The sequence below is a fragment of the Colobus angolensis genome, unplaced genomic scaffold, assembly GCF_000951035.1.
Source record: "Colobus angolensis palliatus isolate OR3802 unplaced genomic scaffold, Cang.pa_1.0 Scaffold447, whole genome shotgun sequence".
NCBI lineage: Eukaryota > Metazoa > Chordata > Mammalia > Primates > Cercopithecidae > Colobus > Colobus angolensis.
In genome coordinates this window covers 618922-637450 of record NW_012117899.1, presented here as the reverse complement: position 1 = coordinate 637450, position 18529 = coordinate 618922, and the positions used below count along the sequence as shown (strand labels likewise).

The 18529-nt window shown below is 42.9% G+C and overlaps 1 protein-coding gene across 3 annotated transcripts in view; it reads right to left on the bottom strand.

Annotated features, from left to right (window-relative positions):
- CD244 (CD244 molecule, natural killer cell receptor 2B4) overlaps positions 1–12880 on the bottom strand; it is a 32509-nt gene extending 19629 nt beyond the window's left edge. For all 3 annotated transcript variants that reach the window (XM_011957606.1, XM_011957608.1, XM_011957609.1), the window contains exon 1: positions 12594–12880. In XM_011957606.1, coding sequence (XP_011812996.1) covers positions 12594–12654 — 61 coding nt within the window. In that variant the 5' untranslated portion in view covers positions 12655–12880. The remainder of the gene's footprint in view (positions 1–12593) is intronic.
- Between the last annotated feature and the right edge of the window lie 5649 nt (positions 12881–18529).

Sequence of the window (18529 nt, the reverse complement as noted above, 5' to 3'; positions counted from 1 at the left end):
ATGGAAACTGAACAACCTGCTCCTGAATGACTACTGGGTACATAACGAAATGAAGGCAGAAATAAAGATGTTCTTTGAAACCAATGAGAACAAAGTTACCAAAGTATTATCATATGCTATGCATTAAAACAAGTGTCAACAAAGTTCAAAGTATTGAAATCATATGAATTATGAGTAGAATTAAATAAAAAATCAATAACAGAAAAATAAGTGGAAAATCTCTGAATGTTTAAAATATAAGCAACATATTTCTAAAAACCCATGAGTCAAAGAATAAATGAAATGAAATTTGGAGAAAAATTTAGAGCTAAGTGATAATGAGTATCAAATGTGCAATATAGGTAAAGCAGTGTTTAGAGGGAAATTTATAGCTTTAAATTTGTATGTTAGAAAAAAAAGAATGTTTGCAAGTCAATAATGCAAGATTCAATCTCAAGAGACCAAAAGAAAAAGAAATAGTAATTCAGATAATGATGATGATGATGATGATGATGATAACCCAATGAAAGGAGAAAGGAGAAAGTAAAGGTAAGAGCTAACCTCAATAAAATAAAAAGCAAATGTACAATACAGAAAATTAGCAAAGTCAAAAGTAAGTTCATTAAATAAAAGTGTTAAAATGTATATATCTGGTGCTTTGGAGGTGCCAACACCACCTAGAGTCTCTTGCTATCAGCCATAGTTAACCCCACCGTGTTCATTAATATAGCCGTTGACTATGAACCCTTGGACTGTGTCTCCTTGAAGCTGTTTGCAGATAAAATTCCAAAGGTAGCAAAAACGTTTGTGTTCTGAGCACTGGAGAGAAATGATTTGATTACAAGAGCTCCTGCTTTCACAGGATTATTGTAGAATTTATGTGCCAGGATGTTGACATCACACACCATAATGGCACTGGTGGCAAGTTCATCTAGGGGGTGAAATTTGATGATGAGAACTTCATCCTGAAGCATACAGGTCTTGGCATCTTATACATGACAAATGCTGGACCCAACACAAATAGTTCCCAGTTTTTCATCTACATTGCAGAGACTGAATGGATGGATGGCAAAAGTGTGGTATTTGGCAAGTTGAAAGGGGGCATGAATATTGTAGACACCATGGAGCCCTTTGGGTCCAGGAATGGCAAGGCCAGCAAGAAGATCACCATTGCTGAGTGTAGACAACTCTAATCTGATATGAATCAAAAGACCCTCATTTCAGAGAAGTTCGTGCCTCAGATTCTAGAGAAAGAAATGCTGAACAGAGAGACCAAGAAGAATCTGAACGGACAGGCTTTGCTGAGTTTCTCCACTCAGCCTATTAATATGAAATCATACCCTTTTTGTCCAGTCACATTTCTACAAGGTTGTCAGTCATGCCTATGAAATGAAGTCTCCATAAAAACCCAAGAGGACTGGGCTTGGAGAGCCTCCAGATAGCTGAACACGTGGAGATCCCTGGCAGGCGGTGTGCCCAGGGAAGGCGTGGAAGCTCCGTGTCCCTTCCCCCATACCTTGCCCTATGTCATCTCTTCATCTGTATTCTTTGTAATATCTCTCATAATAAATCAGCAAACATAAATGTTTCCCTGGTTTGTGCGAGCCACACCAGCAAATTAATTGAACCCAAAGGAGTGGGTTATGGGAACCTCAAGTGGAAGCTGGTTGGTCAGAAGTTCTGGAGGCCCAGACTTACAACTGGTGTGATGGAGGGGCGGTGTTGGGGACTGAGCCCCCAACCTCTGTGGTCCAACATTGTCTCCAGTTAGTGTGTGAACTGAATTGGAGAACACCCAGCTGGTGTCCACTGTAGAATCCATTATTCAGTTTGTTGTGAGGAGAAATCCACCTCCCTGCATTTTGTCATGGAAGTCTTGTATGTTGATGATTGTTGTTATTTTGATGTGGGAACAGAGGAAAAATGTGGTTGGAGAGGTTTGTTCAAAACAACGAACATTCACATTTGTACCCATCTCTTTTTTTTTTTATTTTACTTAAGTTCTGGGATACATGTGCAAAACGTCCAGGTTTGTTACGTACGTATACAGATGCCATGGTGGTTTGCTGCACCTATCAACCTGTCATCTAGGTTTTAAGCCCCACGTGCATTAGGTATTTGTCCTAATGCTCTCTCTCTCCTTGGTCCTCACCCACTAACAGGACCTGGTGTGTGATATTCTCCTCCCTGTGCCTATGTGTTCTCATTGTTCAACTCCCACTTTGAGTGAGAACACGTGGTATTTGGTTTTCTGTTCCTGTGTTAGTTTGCTGAGAATGATGGCTTCCAGCTTCATCCATGTCCCTGCAAACTCAGGAACAAAAAAAAAGGATTAATCAACATTGTACTGGAGGTCATGGCTAGTTCAAAAAAACAAGGAAAATAGCCAAACAGAATAAAAATTAGAAATGTATATGTGAGGCTGGGTGTAGTGGTTCATGCCTGTAATCCCAGCACTTTGGGAGGCTCACCTGAGGTCAGGAGTTCGAGACCAGCCTGGCCAACTTAGTGAAACTCCGCCTCTACTAAAAACACAAAAATTAGCTGGGTGGGTAGCAGGCACCTGAAATTCCAGCTACTCAGGAGGCTGACGCAAGAGAATTGCTTGAATCTGGGAAGCAGAGGTTGCAGTGAGCCAAGATGGCACCATTGCACTCCAGCCTGGGCAACAAGAGCAAAACTCTGTCTCAAAAAAAAAAAAAAAGAAAAGAAAAAAATGAATATGTGAAACTGTCATTATTCACAAACTATATACCTGTGTATATAGGAAACCCAGAGGAATATATGAAAAACTATTTGAGTGTAGAAATCAGTTTGGCAAAATTGCTAGGTATAAGGTCAATATATAAAAATCATTTTTATTTCTATATGTTAGTACAAACAGATAGAAAATGAAATTTTGAAAACAATACTAATTACTGCAGCACAAAAAAATTAAAATATATAGAAATAATTTCAACAAGCAATATTTAAGACCTATACACCTATTGCAACAAAAGATTTCTGAGAAAAAATTAAAGAGCTAAATAAGCAGAATTATATAGCAAGGTTTTTATTGGAAGACTTAATATTGCTAAGATGTCAATTCTTCCTAAATTAATGTATAGATTCAATAGAATTCCAATAAAAATTATTGCAGGTTATTTTTATAGAAATTAACAAGTTGATTCTAAAACTTAAGTGAAAATGTAAAAGACATAGAATAGCCAAGGCAAACTTGAAGAAGAGCAAAGCTAGGTTTTCATTACCTAATATTGAGATGTATTGTAAAACTTCAGAAATTAAGATAGCATTCCGTATTGCAAGGATTGAAAAGTAGTTGATGGAATATAATACTCTAGAAATAGACCCTGTATGTGGGAAAAAACACTGTTTTTCCTCTGGTTTCACACCACAACAATCAACACAGAAGTGACCAATGTGTGGGGAGTTTTCCCATGCACCAAGCAAGCAATCAGTTCTTCAGTGGACACCAACTGGATGTCCTCTAATTCAGTTCAATTCTGACACTATCCACCTGTAGATATCTACCAGATACCAGTTGCAAGCTCCAGCATTGTTTTACCTGCGCTTCTGACCAACTGGTTATAAACTGGGTTTCCCGTTATTCCCTCCTTGGGTTCAATTAATTTGCTAGATGGCTCACAGAACTCAGGGAAACACTTACATTTACCGGATTATTACAAAGGGTACATATGAAGAGATGCATAGGGCAAGGTGTAGGGGAAGGGATACAAAGTTTCCGTGCCCTCCCAGGGCATGCCACCCTCCAGGAACCTCCACGTTTAGTTCTCTGAACCTTGTTCTTTGGATTCTTATGGGGGCCTCAATAAGTGGGAATGATTGACTACTGGCCATCAGTGATCAGCTTAACCTTCAGTCCCTCTCCTTTTCCTAGAGGTTGGGAATGGGCTCAGAGTCCAATATTCCAAACCTGCCTTGGTCTTTCTGGTGATGGGCCCCTGTGCCGAAGCTACCTACCGCCTGCTAGCCGTCAGTCACTTCATTAGCCTACAAAAACACATCACTTTGGAATTTCTAAAACTTTTAGGAGTTATATGTTAGGAAAGGAGGTTGAAAAACAAATATATATTTCACAATATCACACAAACCAACACATATTTGATGTTTTCAATAAATGATGCTGGGTCAAATTGATATCTACAAGAAAAAAACCTTGATATCTCCCTCATATCACATACAAAAATTAATTTAAAATAAATCATAAATTTAAATATGAAAGCTAAACCTATAAAGCTTCTAGAAAAACGCACAAGAGAATATCTTCTACATCATGAGATAGACAAATGTTTCCTTTTTTATTTTTACATTTTAATCTATTTTTGCGTTTATTTTGAGACCAGATTATGACACTGGCTAATTTTTGCATTTTTGGTAGCAATGGGGTTTCACCATGTTGCCAAGGCTTGTCTTGAACTCCCGGACTCAAGTGATCCACCCACCTTGGTCTCTCAAAGCGCTGAGATTACAGACGTGAGCCACTGCAGCCAGCCAACAAATGTTTCTTTAACAGGACAAAAAAAAAAAAAAAAAAATCACTAACCATGAAATAACATTGATAAATTGGACTTCACTAAAACTTAGAACTTCTGTTTGGTGAAAGACAACATTGAAAGAGTGAAAAAGCAAGCCACAGACTGGGAGAAAATGTTTGCAACACATATATTTGAAAAAGGGCTCATATCCAGAATATATAAAGAATTCCATCAATAATAGACTGAAGACAATAATCAATAATAGACTGCAAATCAGTAATACACTGATGACAATAACCACAAAAAAAGCAACAGACTTGGGCAGGCATTTTATGAAAGAGAATATCCAATATCCAATAAGCATGCAAAAGGGTACCCAACATCATTAGTTATCAGAGAACAATGAGATTACGCATTCTTACCAAAATAGCTAACATTTAAAGGTCTGAAGGTTGGGCGAAGCAGCTCAAGCCTGTAATCCCAGCACTTTGAGAGGCCGAGGTGGGCGGATCGTTTGAGGCCAGGAGTTGGAGGCCAGCCTGGCCAACATGGTGAAACCTCATCTCAAAAAAAAAAAAAATTAGTTGGGCGTGGCAGTGCACACCTGTAATCCCAGCTACTTGGGAGGCTGAGGCAGAAGAATCACTTAAATCTGAGAGGTGGAGGTTGCAGTGAGCCAAGATCACACCATAGAACCCCAGCCTGGGCAACAAGAGTGAAACTTTGTCTCATAAAAAAAAAAAAGAAAATCTGGTGTTTATATCCACTAAAAATATGTACAAGAGTGTTAATAATGGCTTCAGTCATAATAATTCAAAATGAGAAAAAACCCAAATGTCTATCACAATTGGATGAGCAAATAAATCATGTTATAGTCTTATGGAATATTACACAGCAATGAAAAAGAAAAGCTACTTTTCCTGGCAATAATGTGGATGGATCTCACCACAATGATGAGTATTAAGGAAGCCAGACTCCAAAGAGTACATAGTGAATTATTTCATTGATATAAAGTTTAAAATCAGGAAAAACTAATCTATGGTGAGGGAGGTTAGAATGTGGTTACCCTTGCGGGAGGGCAGTTCTCAACTTGAAGGAGCAAAAAGGAACAACTGGGTGCTAGAAATGTGTTACATCTTGATATGGGTAGTGTGAATATGTACTTACGCATATAAAAGTTCATGAAGTTGTTGATTTAAACTTTGTGCACACAGTTGTGAGTTATACCTCGATTAAAAAAACAGAAAAGGAGTAATGACTACCTCTCACTGCAGTGTTCTGACCATTAAACTAAGATGTACTTTGATAAAAGCAAAGTATGACCTGCCATTGTAGAAACATTACCATAGCAAGTGAATTTGTAGATTTCCTCACTCATCTCAGCTAAACCCAACTCTTAGCTAAATATCAGAAAAGCCTGGGAGGCAGGGGTTGCAGTGAGCCATGACTGCACCACTGCACTCCAGCCTGGGTGACAGAGAAAGACCCTGTCTCGAAAAAAAAAAAAGTGAAAAGGGAAGATAGACCTAAAACAGCCAACTGAAATGCAATATGGAATGTGCTATGGATGTGTGCCCAGGATGTAAGGCAAGCATAAAGAAAGCATGTTTTCCGCTGTCCTGCAGAATTAGGAGTGGCTGCCCTGAGGAGGTGGGTGGGAGCTGCCATTGAAAGAAAAAGCCAAGGCCTGCCTGGTGGATGCAGAAAGGAACAGGGAAGCAGGTTATTGTGGACACAGCAGTAGCATGTTTAGGGGAACACGCAACACATGTGTGGCTTATGGGTCTGGTAAAGACAGAGCAGGTTTGGAGAGTGGGGTGATGGAACATGAGTTTAATTTTTAGGTGTTTTGTGGTGGTTTTATTTTATTTTTATCTTTTATAAAATTGTGAGAGGTAGCACAAATATTAAAAGGTACTTAAATATAAAGGTACTGTGTAATGAATAATAATGTAAACTCCCATATAATCCACCAGTAGATCAGAATGTAGAGTGCTACGTAGAAGAAGGTTGTGCTCTGCTGTTATAAAACTGAATAGGAATCACGCAGGAAAATGGCTAAGTTATTGCCTAGACTTCTTATTTGTTTGTTTGTTTTTAGATGGAGTTACTCTCTGTCACCCAGACTAGAGAGCAGTGGCGCGATCTTGGCTCAATGCAACCTCTGCCTCCCTCGTTCAAGTGATTCTCCTATCTCAGCTTCATGAGTAACTGGTACTACAGGTACCTGCCACCACCCCCCAACTAATTTTTTTTTTTTTTTTTTTAAGTAGAGACAGGGTTTTGCTGTATTGGCCAGGCTGGTCTTGAACTCCTGACCTCAAGTGATCCACCCTCCTCAGCCTCCCAAAGTGCTGGCGTGAGCCACCACTCCCAGCCATAGACTTCTAAATACTTAAAGAATGAGGTGTGTGATCTACAGTCCTCATGCTATACTGCCTTTGGGGTTTTTTAAAAAATTATGCCATTATATTTTATTTTTATGTAATATTATATTCGTTTATACACTTAAGACTGGTTTGTCTGCAAATAAAAAGGAGCTAGAGAGAACACCAGGTGTTGTTTTGATTTGTTGGTTTGATTTTTTAACTGGAAGAAAACTGTACTAAAGGTAGAAAGCCCGCAGAAAAGGAGCAGCTGAAGAAAGATCAGGGATGTCTTCACGGACAGCAGGTCCCAGATGACTTCTGAAAGAAGCTCTGGTGCCCTAAGCACATAGGAAAGTATTGTTCAAGGACAGGGCAAGAGCACTCTTGCCCTCAGAGCACTCTTGCCCTCAGCAGAGGCAAATGTGGTCATTTACAGGAGTAGATGAAGTGCATTGACACTGGAGAATTGCTGGCAAGGTTGGCAGAATCCCTAACTTGTGCTTCAGTTTTCTTAAAGAAGGAGGTTGTTGGTTTGTGGAGGCTGGGATGGTGGAACAGGGCCTTGAAGAGATGACGAAGGTGTGGAATTCTCCCACCTTTTGGGGAGTAGGAGAAGTTATGGGCCAGAAATGAGGATTCCGAGGACACCGAGAGTCCAGCTGGGGTTGGAGATTATGAATCTGTAGCCGCTCTTTGTTGCTGAATTTTCTCAAAAAGACCTCAGTTTCTGTACCAGGGGGGTACACACACCAGACAGGGGAGACGAAATGCTAGTATGAAAACATAACTTCAACACAAGTTCTCACACATTTAGCGAGGCATAGAGGAGGACCCTACAAGTGAAAATTGTTTAGAGGAAAGAGGCCACAGTCCAGGAAGGCCCCCGGGCCCCTGCCACTGCTGTTGCTACTGCTCGGCAGCCTTGGGGGCCTCTTTCCGGTGGTTAAGAACGGATGAGGTGAACTACTAACTCTGAAAGGGAGGGTAAAGGGTGGATGGTTAACTCCACTGCAGCCTCAGGAAGAACAGAGGATGGTCAAGGACACAAGTACGGAGGATGGTGAAGGAGACAATCTAATCCAGCAGCAGTGAGTCTCACTCAGCCCTGAGCCCATATGCAGAGCTCTGAGTCAGCTCAGCTTCCTCCAACCTGGACTTGCCAGTCGGAGGAAAGTGTGGGGCCTGAGCACCTGGGAGAAGGATCACAGAAGGGTCTCAGAGCAAGTGGAATTTCCACCAGTCAACAAATAGATGTTAAGGTTTTCTCAGCTAGGGCTTTTGCTACCAAGCTTGGGGTGAAGGCATCAAAAGATGTACTTGCTAGGGACGGAGCGAATAGAGCCCAGTGAGATTCCAAAAGTACTGGGGCAATCCAGCTTTAGTCAGGGCAAAATCATAAGATAGATAAAGTATCCTACAGGGCCCACATCCCGTTTCTTTCTTTCTCTCTATTTAGCTTCATACTGACCATATTAACTCCCTTCGTCAGGTAATGCAACCTGCTTACCTCTGTCAAAACTCACCTAGCCCAAGTCCCACTCTGCATTAGTTAACCAAATCATCTCATATGTCATACTCTTTCTCCATGATAACAAGTGCATCTGCCTTTCCTGTTTCCCATCCAAACCCCATGCATCCCTGGCTTTTCTGAGCTCTTTCCTCTGCTTCAGTTGTCCTCCTACTTTGTACCTACCTCCTAAACTCTTATTTATTCTTCAAGGCCAGTTCTCCAGTGTTCCTACCTAGAAGGAATCTTCATCTTCTTAGCTCCTTTTTTATTCTAAATGTATCTTACCTGTTAATGACATGTAGCATTTCCATCTTCCCTTATAGTTGTAATTATACATACCTACTTTCCTCTGTCTGAAAGATTTTTAAGGGTAGAATAGACATCTGTTTCATCTTTGTTTCCCCCACAAAACCTTGCATAGTTCTTGGACCATAATAAGGGCTGGGGAAAGAGTTTATGAATAAGACCTCAAAAGCACAGGTAACAAAAGCAAAATAATCAAACAGTATTATAGCAAACTAAAAAAAAATATCGTGTACAGTAAAGGAAACAATCCACAGAGGGAAAAAGCAACCTATAGAATAGAAAAAAAATTACAAACTATGAATCCTACAGGCAACTAATACCCAGAATAGACAAGAAATTCAAACATCACAGCAGCAAAATGAACAACCCAAGCAAGGGCTTCATGAATTCATTTAAATTAATTAATTCAACAATGCATCTCACATAACTCCTAAAAATGACTCCATTGTCAGAATTTCACGCAGGATACCAGAGAAATCCCAGAGCTGTAATTCCCTTGCCTTTGGCCTCTTGCCAAGCTCCACATTCCCACAATTTCATTTTCCATCTGCAGACCTTCAGAACCAAAAGCCAGTGGCCCCGAAGCAGCATGGAACTCTCACGCACTATTTGGTCCAACCACTTGGGAAAACAGTTTGACAGCATCTGCTAGAGTTACGTACACATACCCCATGATTCTGCCCCTCTGTCTGAAAGAGGGACAGAATAGGCCTGGGCCCTAAAGTTCATTTTGGACCCTAAATTCAGGTTTCAGTTGTCCATTCTGAGGAATGGACATTTACTTGTAAGCTCGCCCCATTCCCTGTAGGGACCTCAGTGTATGCTAACCTGGCAGACCTCCCGAACATCAGCAGCCATAGCAGCATGAAGGGGTGTGCACCCTGCCTGGTCTGGCTGGTTGGGGTTGGCTCCAGCCTCAAGGAGGCAGCGGGCAGCAGTTGGCTGGGAGAATCAGGTTCAAGACCACCCTGGGCAATATGGGGAAATCCTGTCTCTCCAAAAAAAAAATTAGCCAGGCATGGTGGTGCAAACCTGTAGTTCCAGCTACTAGGGAGGCTGAGGTGGGAGGATGGCTTGAGCCTGAGAGGTCAAGGCTACAGTGAGCCGTGAGCATGCCACTGCATTCCAGTCTGGGCAACAGAATAAGATCTTCTCTTAAAAAATAATAATAGGCTGGGCACAGTGGCATACACCTGGAATCCCAGCACTTTGAGAGGCGGAGGTAGACAGATCACTTGAGGTCAGGAGTTTAAGACCAGCCTGGCCAACATGGTGAAACACTGTCTCCACTAAAAATACAAAAATTAGCCAGGCATGGTGGCATGGACCTGTAGTCCCAGCTACTTAGGAGGCTGAGGGAGGAGAATCACTTGAACCTGGGGAGGCGGAAGTTGCAGTGAGCCGAGTGGTTGCAGTAGTTCAGCAAAAATTATTATACATTTATGCACACATATACATACAGCGAGGACCACTGTACTCCAGCCTGGGCAACAGAGTGAGACTCCATCTCTAAAAAATAATAATGATGATGATATAAAATAAATAAAAATGCATATGATAACCTGAATCATATGAGGGAACATCAGACAAACCCAGATTAAGGAACCCTCCACAAAACAACTGGCTTGTCCTCTTCAAGAATGCAATATCATGAATGATGAAGAAAGGCTAAAGTATGGTCATAGACTGAACATGAGAAACGTAAAAACTGAATGTAATACATGATCTTGATTGCATCTTGGGTCAGCAAAAAATACATAAATAAAGCATATTCTTGGGACAATTGCTAATATGTGAATATGGACAGCATATTTGATGGTATTAATGTGAAATTTACTAAATTTGATAATTGTGCTATACTAACATGAGAATGTCTTTGTTCATAGGATGTAAGTGCTAAAATATTTAGGAGTAAAGGGACATAATGTCACAGCTTGTTCTCAAGTGGTTCAGCAAAAATTATTATACATTTATACATTTATACACACATATACATACAGAGAAAGAGAAATAAAGTAAATATGATAAAATATTAACTGGTGAATCTAGATGAAAGAAATTCAAGAATCCTTTGAACTATTCTTGCAGCTTCCCTGTAACTTCACAATTATTTCAAACTAAAAAGTTTAAAAATTACATAAACAGAGCAGCTTCAGTCAACTTACGCCAGGGCAGCCCTACAGACCCAGGTTGGAGGAGGAAGCAGCTCAGGAAGACCCAAGTCCATCCCTCCCTGTGCCTAACGAGTCACTCACCAGCTTCACCCTGCAAGGGCCAGCATAGCCAAGCTCAGCTATGGCGCTGAAACCCTGGGAATGGTGGTGGAGGGAGCATCACCCTCTGTCACACAGGCTCATGACCTCAGGGTCATAACCTCAGCTTCTCTGTTACTCATCCCCACAGCCAGGCACCAATCCCATCAGTCCTCCTTCAGCTGTCTGAGCTGCTTTCAAGGCGCCTTAGACCAGGTTCCAGCCTAGCTCTCCTGACCAGAATCCTGGGCCGCTGGGCCCCCCAACCCACCCACAAGAGCCACAGGCTCCACCCCTACCTCCCTGCTCCCTGTTCCTCATCATACTCTGCCCTAGGCTGCCTGCATCCTTACAAATGTTGAGTCCACCTGAGCTTTGACTGTGTCTTCCTGAAGGACACAAGAATGCTCAGGGACTCAGTAACTGAATTGAGTACCTGGGCATGGGACTTTATTGCATATGGGGCTTCTACCCGGCCCTGAACCCACACAACACTATGCCTCAGTTTCCCCTCTTTGTGCCCAGAGTGTACCCTCCTCTAACTCCATGCTCTCCACTCCTGTGAAGCTTCTGCAGAGTCACTGATCTAAAATGCAGAACCCTGGCTAGGCACAGTGGTTCACACCTGTAATCCCAGCACTTTGGTTGGGGGAGACCAAGGTGGGCAGATCACCTGAGGTCGGAAGTTCAAGACCAGCCTGGCCAACATGGTGAAACCTGGTCTCTAATAAAAATACAAAAATTAGCCAAGTGTGGTGGCATGCGTCTGTAATTTCAGCTATTCGGGAGGCTGAAGCATGAGAATCGCTTGGACCCAGGAGGCAGAGGTTGCAGTGAGCCGAGATCACACCATTGCACTCCAGCCTGGGTGACAAAAGGAAACTCCGCCTCAAAAAATAAATAAATAAATAAAAATTAAAAATGAAATAAATTAATTAATTAAATTAAATTAAATGTGGGATCCAGGTTTCAGAGCATGCTGGACCCCAGGACTGGAGAAAGAGGGGAGCAGCCCTCAACCGGGATCCCCGGGAGTAAATGTTAGATGGCTCCATGCCTGGCTGACAGCTTTAGGTTTGCTGTGGAGCTTCCTCATATTGTCTCCTTCTTCTGCCCCAGCCCAACATGTCCCTAACAATTTCCAGGCTCCTGTGGCATCTGGGTGGCTGAAGAAGCCAGGGAGATGAAGAACCATGCCATCCAGCCTCTTCCTGGCTGCTGGCCTTGCCCTCCCCTCCTCGGGCTCAGTTTTCCTGCCTCAGGGGTCCATCCGTCTGTCTATGAGCTCCAGAACCAACCACTTCCTTGGGACTGCTTCTCTTCTCTCATGCCACAATTGGAGGATGCAATTTTCTTCATCTTTACAGGCAGCTGGAAGGAGGCTTCTCTCTCCACGACATGGAAAGGTAAATTGAAGCCAGTGGGAAGGAATCTCCTCACCCAAGACTTCCTGGATTGCTGGCAGCAGAGCCAGATGCCCCTCTCACAGACCCCCCAGTGCACTGCCAGCCTGTCCTGTCTGATTTAGACTGTCAGACCTGTCAGGAGCTGCTCGGAGTCAAGTTCCAGATGAATGTGTATGTGGCACAATCAGGGAGATATGGCTCTGATCTCCCTGAGGGGCACAGCTCCTAGTCCATCATGTGAGTCCCCCGCCCCACGCCAGGCAGGACCTCCTTACCTTTGCCCTGATACCCCTTGAGGAGCAGGAGGAATGTGAGAGTGACCACTTGCCCCAACATTTCCACAGAACAGAGGGGCCAGGCCAGCCCCTCCACCCCCACCAGACGCTGTGCCGTGCACTGGCTCAGCAGTCTCCAGTCAGCAAGAGGACGATGCGGAGCAGAACTGCCTTGCAGCCTGTCCAGCCACAGTTTCCTCAATTAGAGGCTGTTAACACCTGTTCTGAGCTGACAAGGCCACTGAGAAAGCCCCAGCGCCTGGAGCTGGTCTGACAGTTCCCACAAGCCAAGTTGATGAAGCTTACCTCAAGTGGGAGGGTGCTTGAAGTTCACAGTGACTCACAAAGCCAGTTTCAAAACTGCATCCCTTTGTCTGCTTCAGCCCAAGAAATGTTCCAATTCTCTGAATCCTATGTGGAGAGACCCACATGGGGGCCAAACAGCCAGTATCCTCGGCTGTTCCATTCCAACAGACTTTATGGAGGTGGAGTGGAGAGGGGCGGGAGAAGGAGTGGGCTGAAAAATAGGGCCCTGGATAAGTGGCTAACAGTGTTGAAGGAGAGGAGGAGTAGCTGAGAGAACATAGGAAGAGACTTAAGGGCTGGAAGCACTAGAAAAATCTAACAAACCTGGGGATTCCATGCAGGTTGACACCAAAGTTTAAGCACATGTAAGTTAAATTTGTTTCATAAGAATTTGTTTCGCATAGGGCACAGTGGCTCACGCCTGTAATCCCAGCACTTTGGGAGGCTGAGGCAGGCAGATCACTTGAGGTCAGGAGATCAAGACTAGCCTGGCCAACATGGTGAATCCCTGTCTCTACTAAAAATAAAGAAATTAGCCAGACTGGGTGGCATGAGCCTGTAATTCCAGTCACTTAGGAGACTGAGGCAGGAGAATCACTTGAGCCCAGGAGGTGGAGGTTGCAGAAAGCCGAGATCACGCCACTGCACTCCAGCCGAGGTGACAGAGCGAGACTTTGTCTCAAAAAAAAAAAAAAAAAAAAAAGAATGTGTTTTGCTCCACATTTCCAATCTGTATGTCTAGATTCCCTCCCTTCCTCGTTTTCTACTTTTCCATAGTAGTCCTCTCTTCCCTCTTTTGCCTTCTCCCAGAAGTGACGTGGGCCTACTTTTGCTGCCTTCACATTCATGCTTGGATGCCACCCTCCAGGAAGGCCAGGCAGCTTTGGATCTGCTCAGGCCCCCATGGAGGGGTGGGGACAGTGGCATCCCTCCTCCCCTGGAACACTGTGCTTCAAGGTCAGGCCCCAGGGTTAATGCCTCTTTCTTTCTTCCTTCTGCTTTTCCCTTAATAAATGCTTTCGGTTCCCTTCAAGTCCACTCTTCTCTTTTTCCATCCTTTGGTCCATTTCCGGCCATCCTGTCTGAACAGGGCAGGGGTCAGCAGACTGACAGCTTCAGCTGCCAAAAGAGGCAACAGTGGTGCTCTGGACAGAGCCCTGGATTTAGAGTCAAAGACTTGGACTTCAGACAGCCATGTTGCTGTCTGAGCCTGTAGGGTCATTAATACATCCTCCCTGCCTTCACAAGGTAGTTTTCAGGATCAAATTAAAAATGATACTCGAGAACATGCATACCAAAAAACACTGTACATAGATGAGGCTTTTGTGGTTCTGTTTTCATTTTTTTAAGCTCTGAATTGCTTTTTCCAGCTGGTCTAGTGGTTGTCATCTCTTCTTTCCTTTGTCTCCTCCCAAGTCGCAGCCCTCAACCCTGGGGAATTTCCTCAGAGTTGATCAGGCCATGTCCTTAACCTTGAGAAGTGGTGCACAAGACACGATATAACAAAGAAGGGTAAACTTCCTCACATGATAGGTGGAAAACAAGATCCAACTGTTGGAACCCACTAATGAATGTGACTTAGGAGTCAGCCTCTCTAATCCTGACCCCAACACCAGCTCCATCCTTCCCACCAGGCATGTGGATGACCTATCATCCCCTGGAAACTGACCTCGGAGCAGCTGTACCACTTAGTGTGTGTCTGTCTTGTAGTCCCTGACAAACTCTATCACACAATGTCTACTATTTGTAGGCTGATTGCAGTGGCTCATGCCTGTAATCCCAGCACCTTGGGAGGCCAAGGCAGGCAGATCACTTGAGGTCAGGAGTTTGATATCAGCCTGGCCAACATGGTGAAACCTCATCTCTACTAAAAACACAAAAATTAGCTGGGTGTGGTGGTGCATGCCTGTAATCCCAGCTACTCAGGAGGCTGAGGCAGGAGAATCCCTTGAACCTCGGAGGCAGAGATTGCAGTGAGCCAAGATCATGCCTCTGCACTCCAGCCTGGGAGACAGAGCAAGACTCTGTCTCAAAAAAAAAAAAAAGGCTGAGTGCAGTGGCTCATGCCTGTAATCCCAGCACTTTGGGAGGCCAAGGTGGGTGGATTACCTGAGGTTAGGAGTTTGAAACCAGCCTGACTAACATGGTGAAACCCCGTTTCTACTAAAAATACAAAAAATGAGCCTGGTGTGGTGGTGCACGCCTGCAATCCCAGCTACTTGGGAGGCTGAGGCAGGAGAATCACTTGAACCCAGGAGGAGGAGGTTGCAGTGAGCTGAAATCGCGACATTGCATTCCAGCTTGGGCAACAAGAGAAAAAACAAACAAACAAATGAACAACAATAACAACAACAACAACAAAAACTGCTATTTGTTCTACACACTGACCTCCCCAGCCCTGAGCTCTTCAACACAAAGTCTATGCTCTCCTTAGCTTAGTGTTTCCAAGCCTCACCCAGTGCCTGGTTCTTCAGAGTTGATTAGTAGATTTTCAAGTGCTGAAGGAATGAATGAATTCCCTAAGGAAAACATTTCTATTTCCCCTGAGATAGACTAGTTAGCTAAGTCACCATAGACCCTGCCTTCGTGGAGTTTGTATCTTGCCCTGCCGAATTTTTGTGCAGAGAACCCTTCTGTGCAACTCAGCCCCTGTAGCACGAGGACCCAAGACCTACAAAATCAATATAAACCAGAGACTCCCTTAGCTATATTTCCCATACATATTCACCCGATCTCTATAAGTCTGGGACAGGGGACTCAGACAGTGCATTTAAAGGTTAGCGGACATCAAAGGTCCATAAACCCCTGCCCTTTCATCTTTCCTTTTCCCAAACCATGCTTTCATCAAGTTTCGGTGAGTCAAGGTCATTCCAGTAAATCCCACTTCTGATGCCAATTACAAATTTCATGAGTCCCCAAGACCACGCATTTCTGAGACAAATTGCAAGTTTGAGGTCCCCAAGACCACCTTCAGGTTTGATAATTAACTAGAATGACTCACAAAACTCACTGGAAGCTGTTTCACTTGTGTTTTACTCTAGCCTTCACAAAGAACCCAACTGATCTTATAGGTATAGTCAACCAATCTTGTAAGAATTCAACAAATAACTTCTGTAATATTAGAGTTTATTAAAGCCAAAAATACAGATGGAAATGAGCCAAGGGAAGAGGTACCTAAGGCAAGGTCCAGGAGAGTCCCAAACAAAGGAACCAGTCACAGCACTTCCAGTTCTTCTCTCCCAGTGGAGCTATGCAGACAGGGCCTACTTCTCCCAGAAACTATGTGTAACAATATGCACAGAGTATTGTTAAGCAGGGAAGCTCTTCCAAGTCTTGATGTCCAGAATTTTTATTGGAGTTTGGTCACATAGACATGGCTGACCACCCATGTGGCTGACCATAGTCTCTGGGCCCTCCAGAAATTGAGTTGATGCTATGTGGCCAAAGCTCCCACCATAAATCACATTATTAGCATTGACAATCCTAACAAGGTCCCCAGTAATGAAGATACTCTTATCAAACAGGACATCTCAAAACTTAGAGACTACTCCCAGGAGCCAAGAACAAAGGTTGGGCCTCTCTTTGGAGAAGGTTTATCCTTTACTGCACCACTGGAAAGAGGTTGTTAAAGTTGTCAAAGATGAACCGTTCACAAAGAGGCCAACTGATCTTATAGGTATAGTTAACCAATCTTGCAAGAATTCAACAAATAACTTCTGTAACACCAGACACTAAATGAGAACTCATTGCCTTTATTTCTAACCATCTGAATATTCTCTGTGTTTCTGTTTGGATTAAACCATAATGATACTTTTAATAAGCCCAACCTATCTTTTTCTGTCTCTTCTTCTCAGAAGGGCTAGAAAATCACTTTCCCTTCTATGTATATTTATCTTCTGTGGGCTTTCACTTGTTGGAAGAGAAGTAGCCAGTTATTGTTTATTTATTGATTGTGATAACTTTCAGGTTCAGGTTAAAAGTAAGAGATGCAATAGTCTCATAAAGCAGATGGAAGATAGAGCCTCTCAAAACAATTTATGGGACATCAAATAGCCCAGAGAATCCACATCCCCAGGAGCAAGGGCTAAAGAGTGCAATACATGCCTTAACTCCTCTCAGAATTTCAACATAACGAGAAATTTGTCGTTCCCAGATTCAGTGTGAGAAACAGCTCTGACGATGCAGAGAAACGCAGGCTATCTCTCTGACACTAGCAATATGGTGGGGGAAATGGAATCAATCTCTACTTCCCTGTTTTGGAACAAAATGTTTCTACACGAAAAAGGAACGAAAGGGTTTTCCTAAATTGCAAGGGAAATGCACCATAGAATAGCCTCCTATTTAAAGATAACTAAATATAAATTTGTCTTATACATTTGTATCTTTTATTACATTGTATAAATCAGAATCTGATTTAGTATGAAATTATATTCTGAGATTTTTATATTTGACATATTAGTAGACCAAGTGTTTTGCAATTAAAAAAAAAAACATAATCACTTCTAAGTGCCCTGCCTTCTAGTTTGTGAATTTTATCTAGTTTGTGAATTACAAATATAGATAATCAAAAGTGGGGTTATAATGATAAAGTCATTTGTGCAAACCAATGTTCTCTTTTAATTTTTTTGTGCTACTTTGACACCTAAAAAGAAATGAATGTGATCAAAGTTTAGTGGTGTAATCAGATAAACTCATGATATGGATTGGCTGTGTCCCCACCAAAGTCTCATCTTGAATTGTATCTACCAGAATTCCCCCGTGCTGTGGGAGGGACCCAGGGGGAGGTAATTGAATCATAAGGGAGAGGCTATTCTCGTGATAGTGAATAAGTCTCACGAGATCAGATGGGTTTATCAGGGTTTCTGCTTTGCTTCTTCCTCATTTTCTCTTGCTGCCACCATGTAAAAAGTGCCTTTCACATCCCACCATGATTCTGAGGCCTCCCCAGCCGTGTGGAACTGGAAGTCCAATTAAATTTCTTTTTCTTCCCAGTCTTGGGTATGTCTTTATCAGCAATGTGAAAACAGACCAATACAACTTACAACCAAGTTGTCATTTTAATAATTTGAATATCCATAATTGACTATGAAATTGTTTTGAAATGGCAAAACTTTACTGTGGAGTATTTTATTCTACATCATGTTGCTGTTTTATTCTATTTCACCTTGCTCTTTATCCCTCATGTAGAATCCTTATCAGTGCTGACAGTTTCCCTGATTCTATGTGTCATTGAATCTACCACACAGGTTGCATGGGCTCACACATTCACATGTGAGATCATAAAAGATGAAGAACCTAAAACTGACTTCCTGTTCCTCTAAGAGTTCCTCTTCTTCTTCCCCTATCCGTGCCATATCCGACCTCCCTACATGATTTTCATGTGAAGTTCTCTAGGTTTTTCTGGCATACCCTCTCCTGCTAAGAAGTTGCCTCTGGCCAGGTGCAGTGACTCACACCTGTAATCTCAACATTTTGGGAGGCTGAGTTCAAGAATTTAATGGGCAAAAATAAAGAAGTCTGGTAACACCAAGTATTTGAGGGCATAGGGATCAATTGGATCAATTATATACAGCTGAGGGGGGCGGAGCAAGATGGCCGAATAGGAACAGCTCCAGTCTCCAACTCCCAGC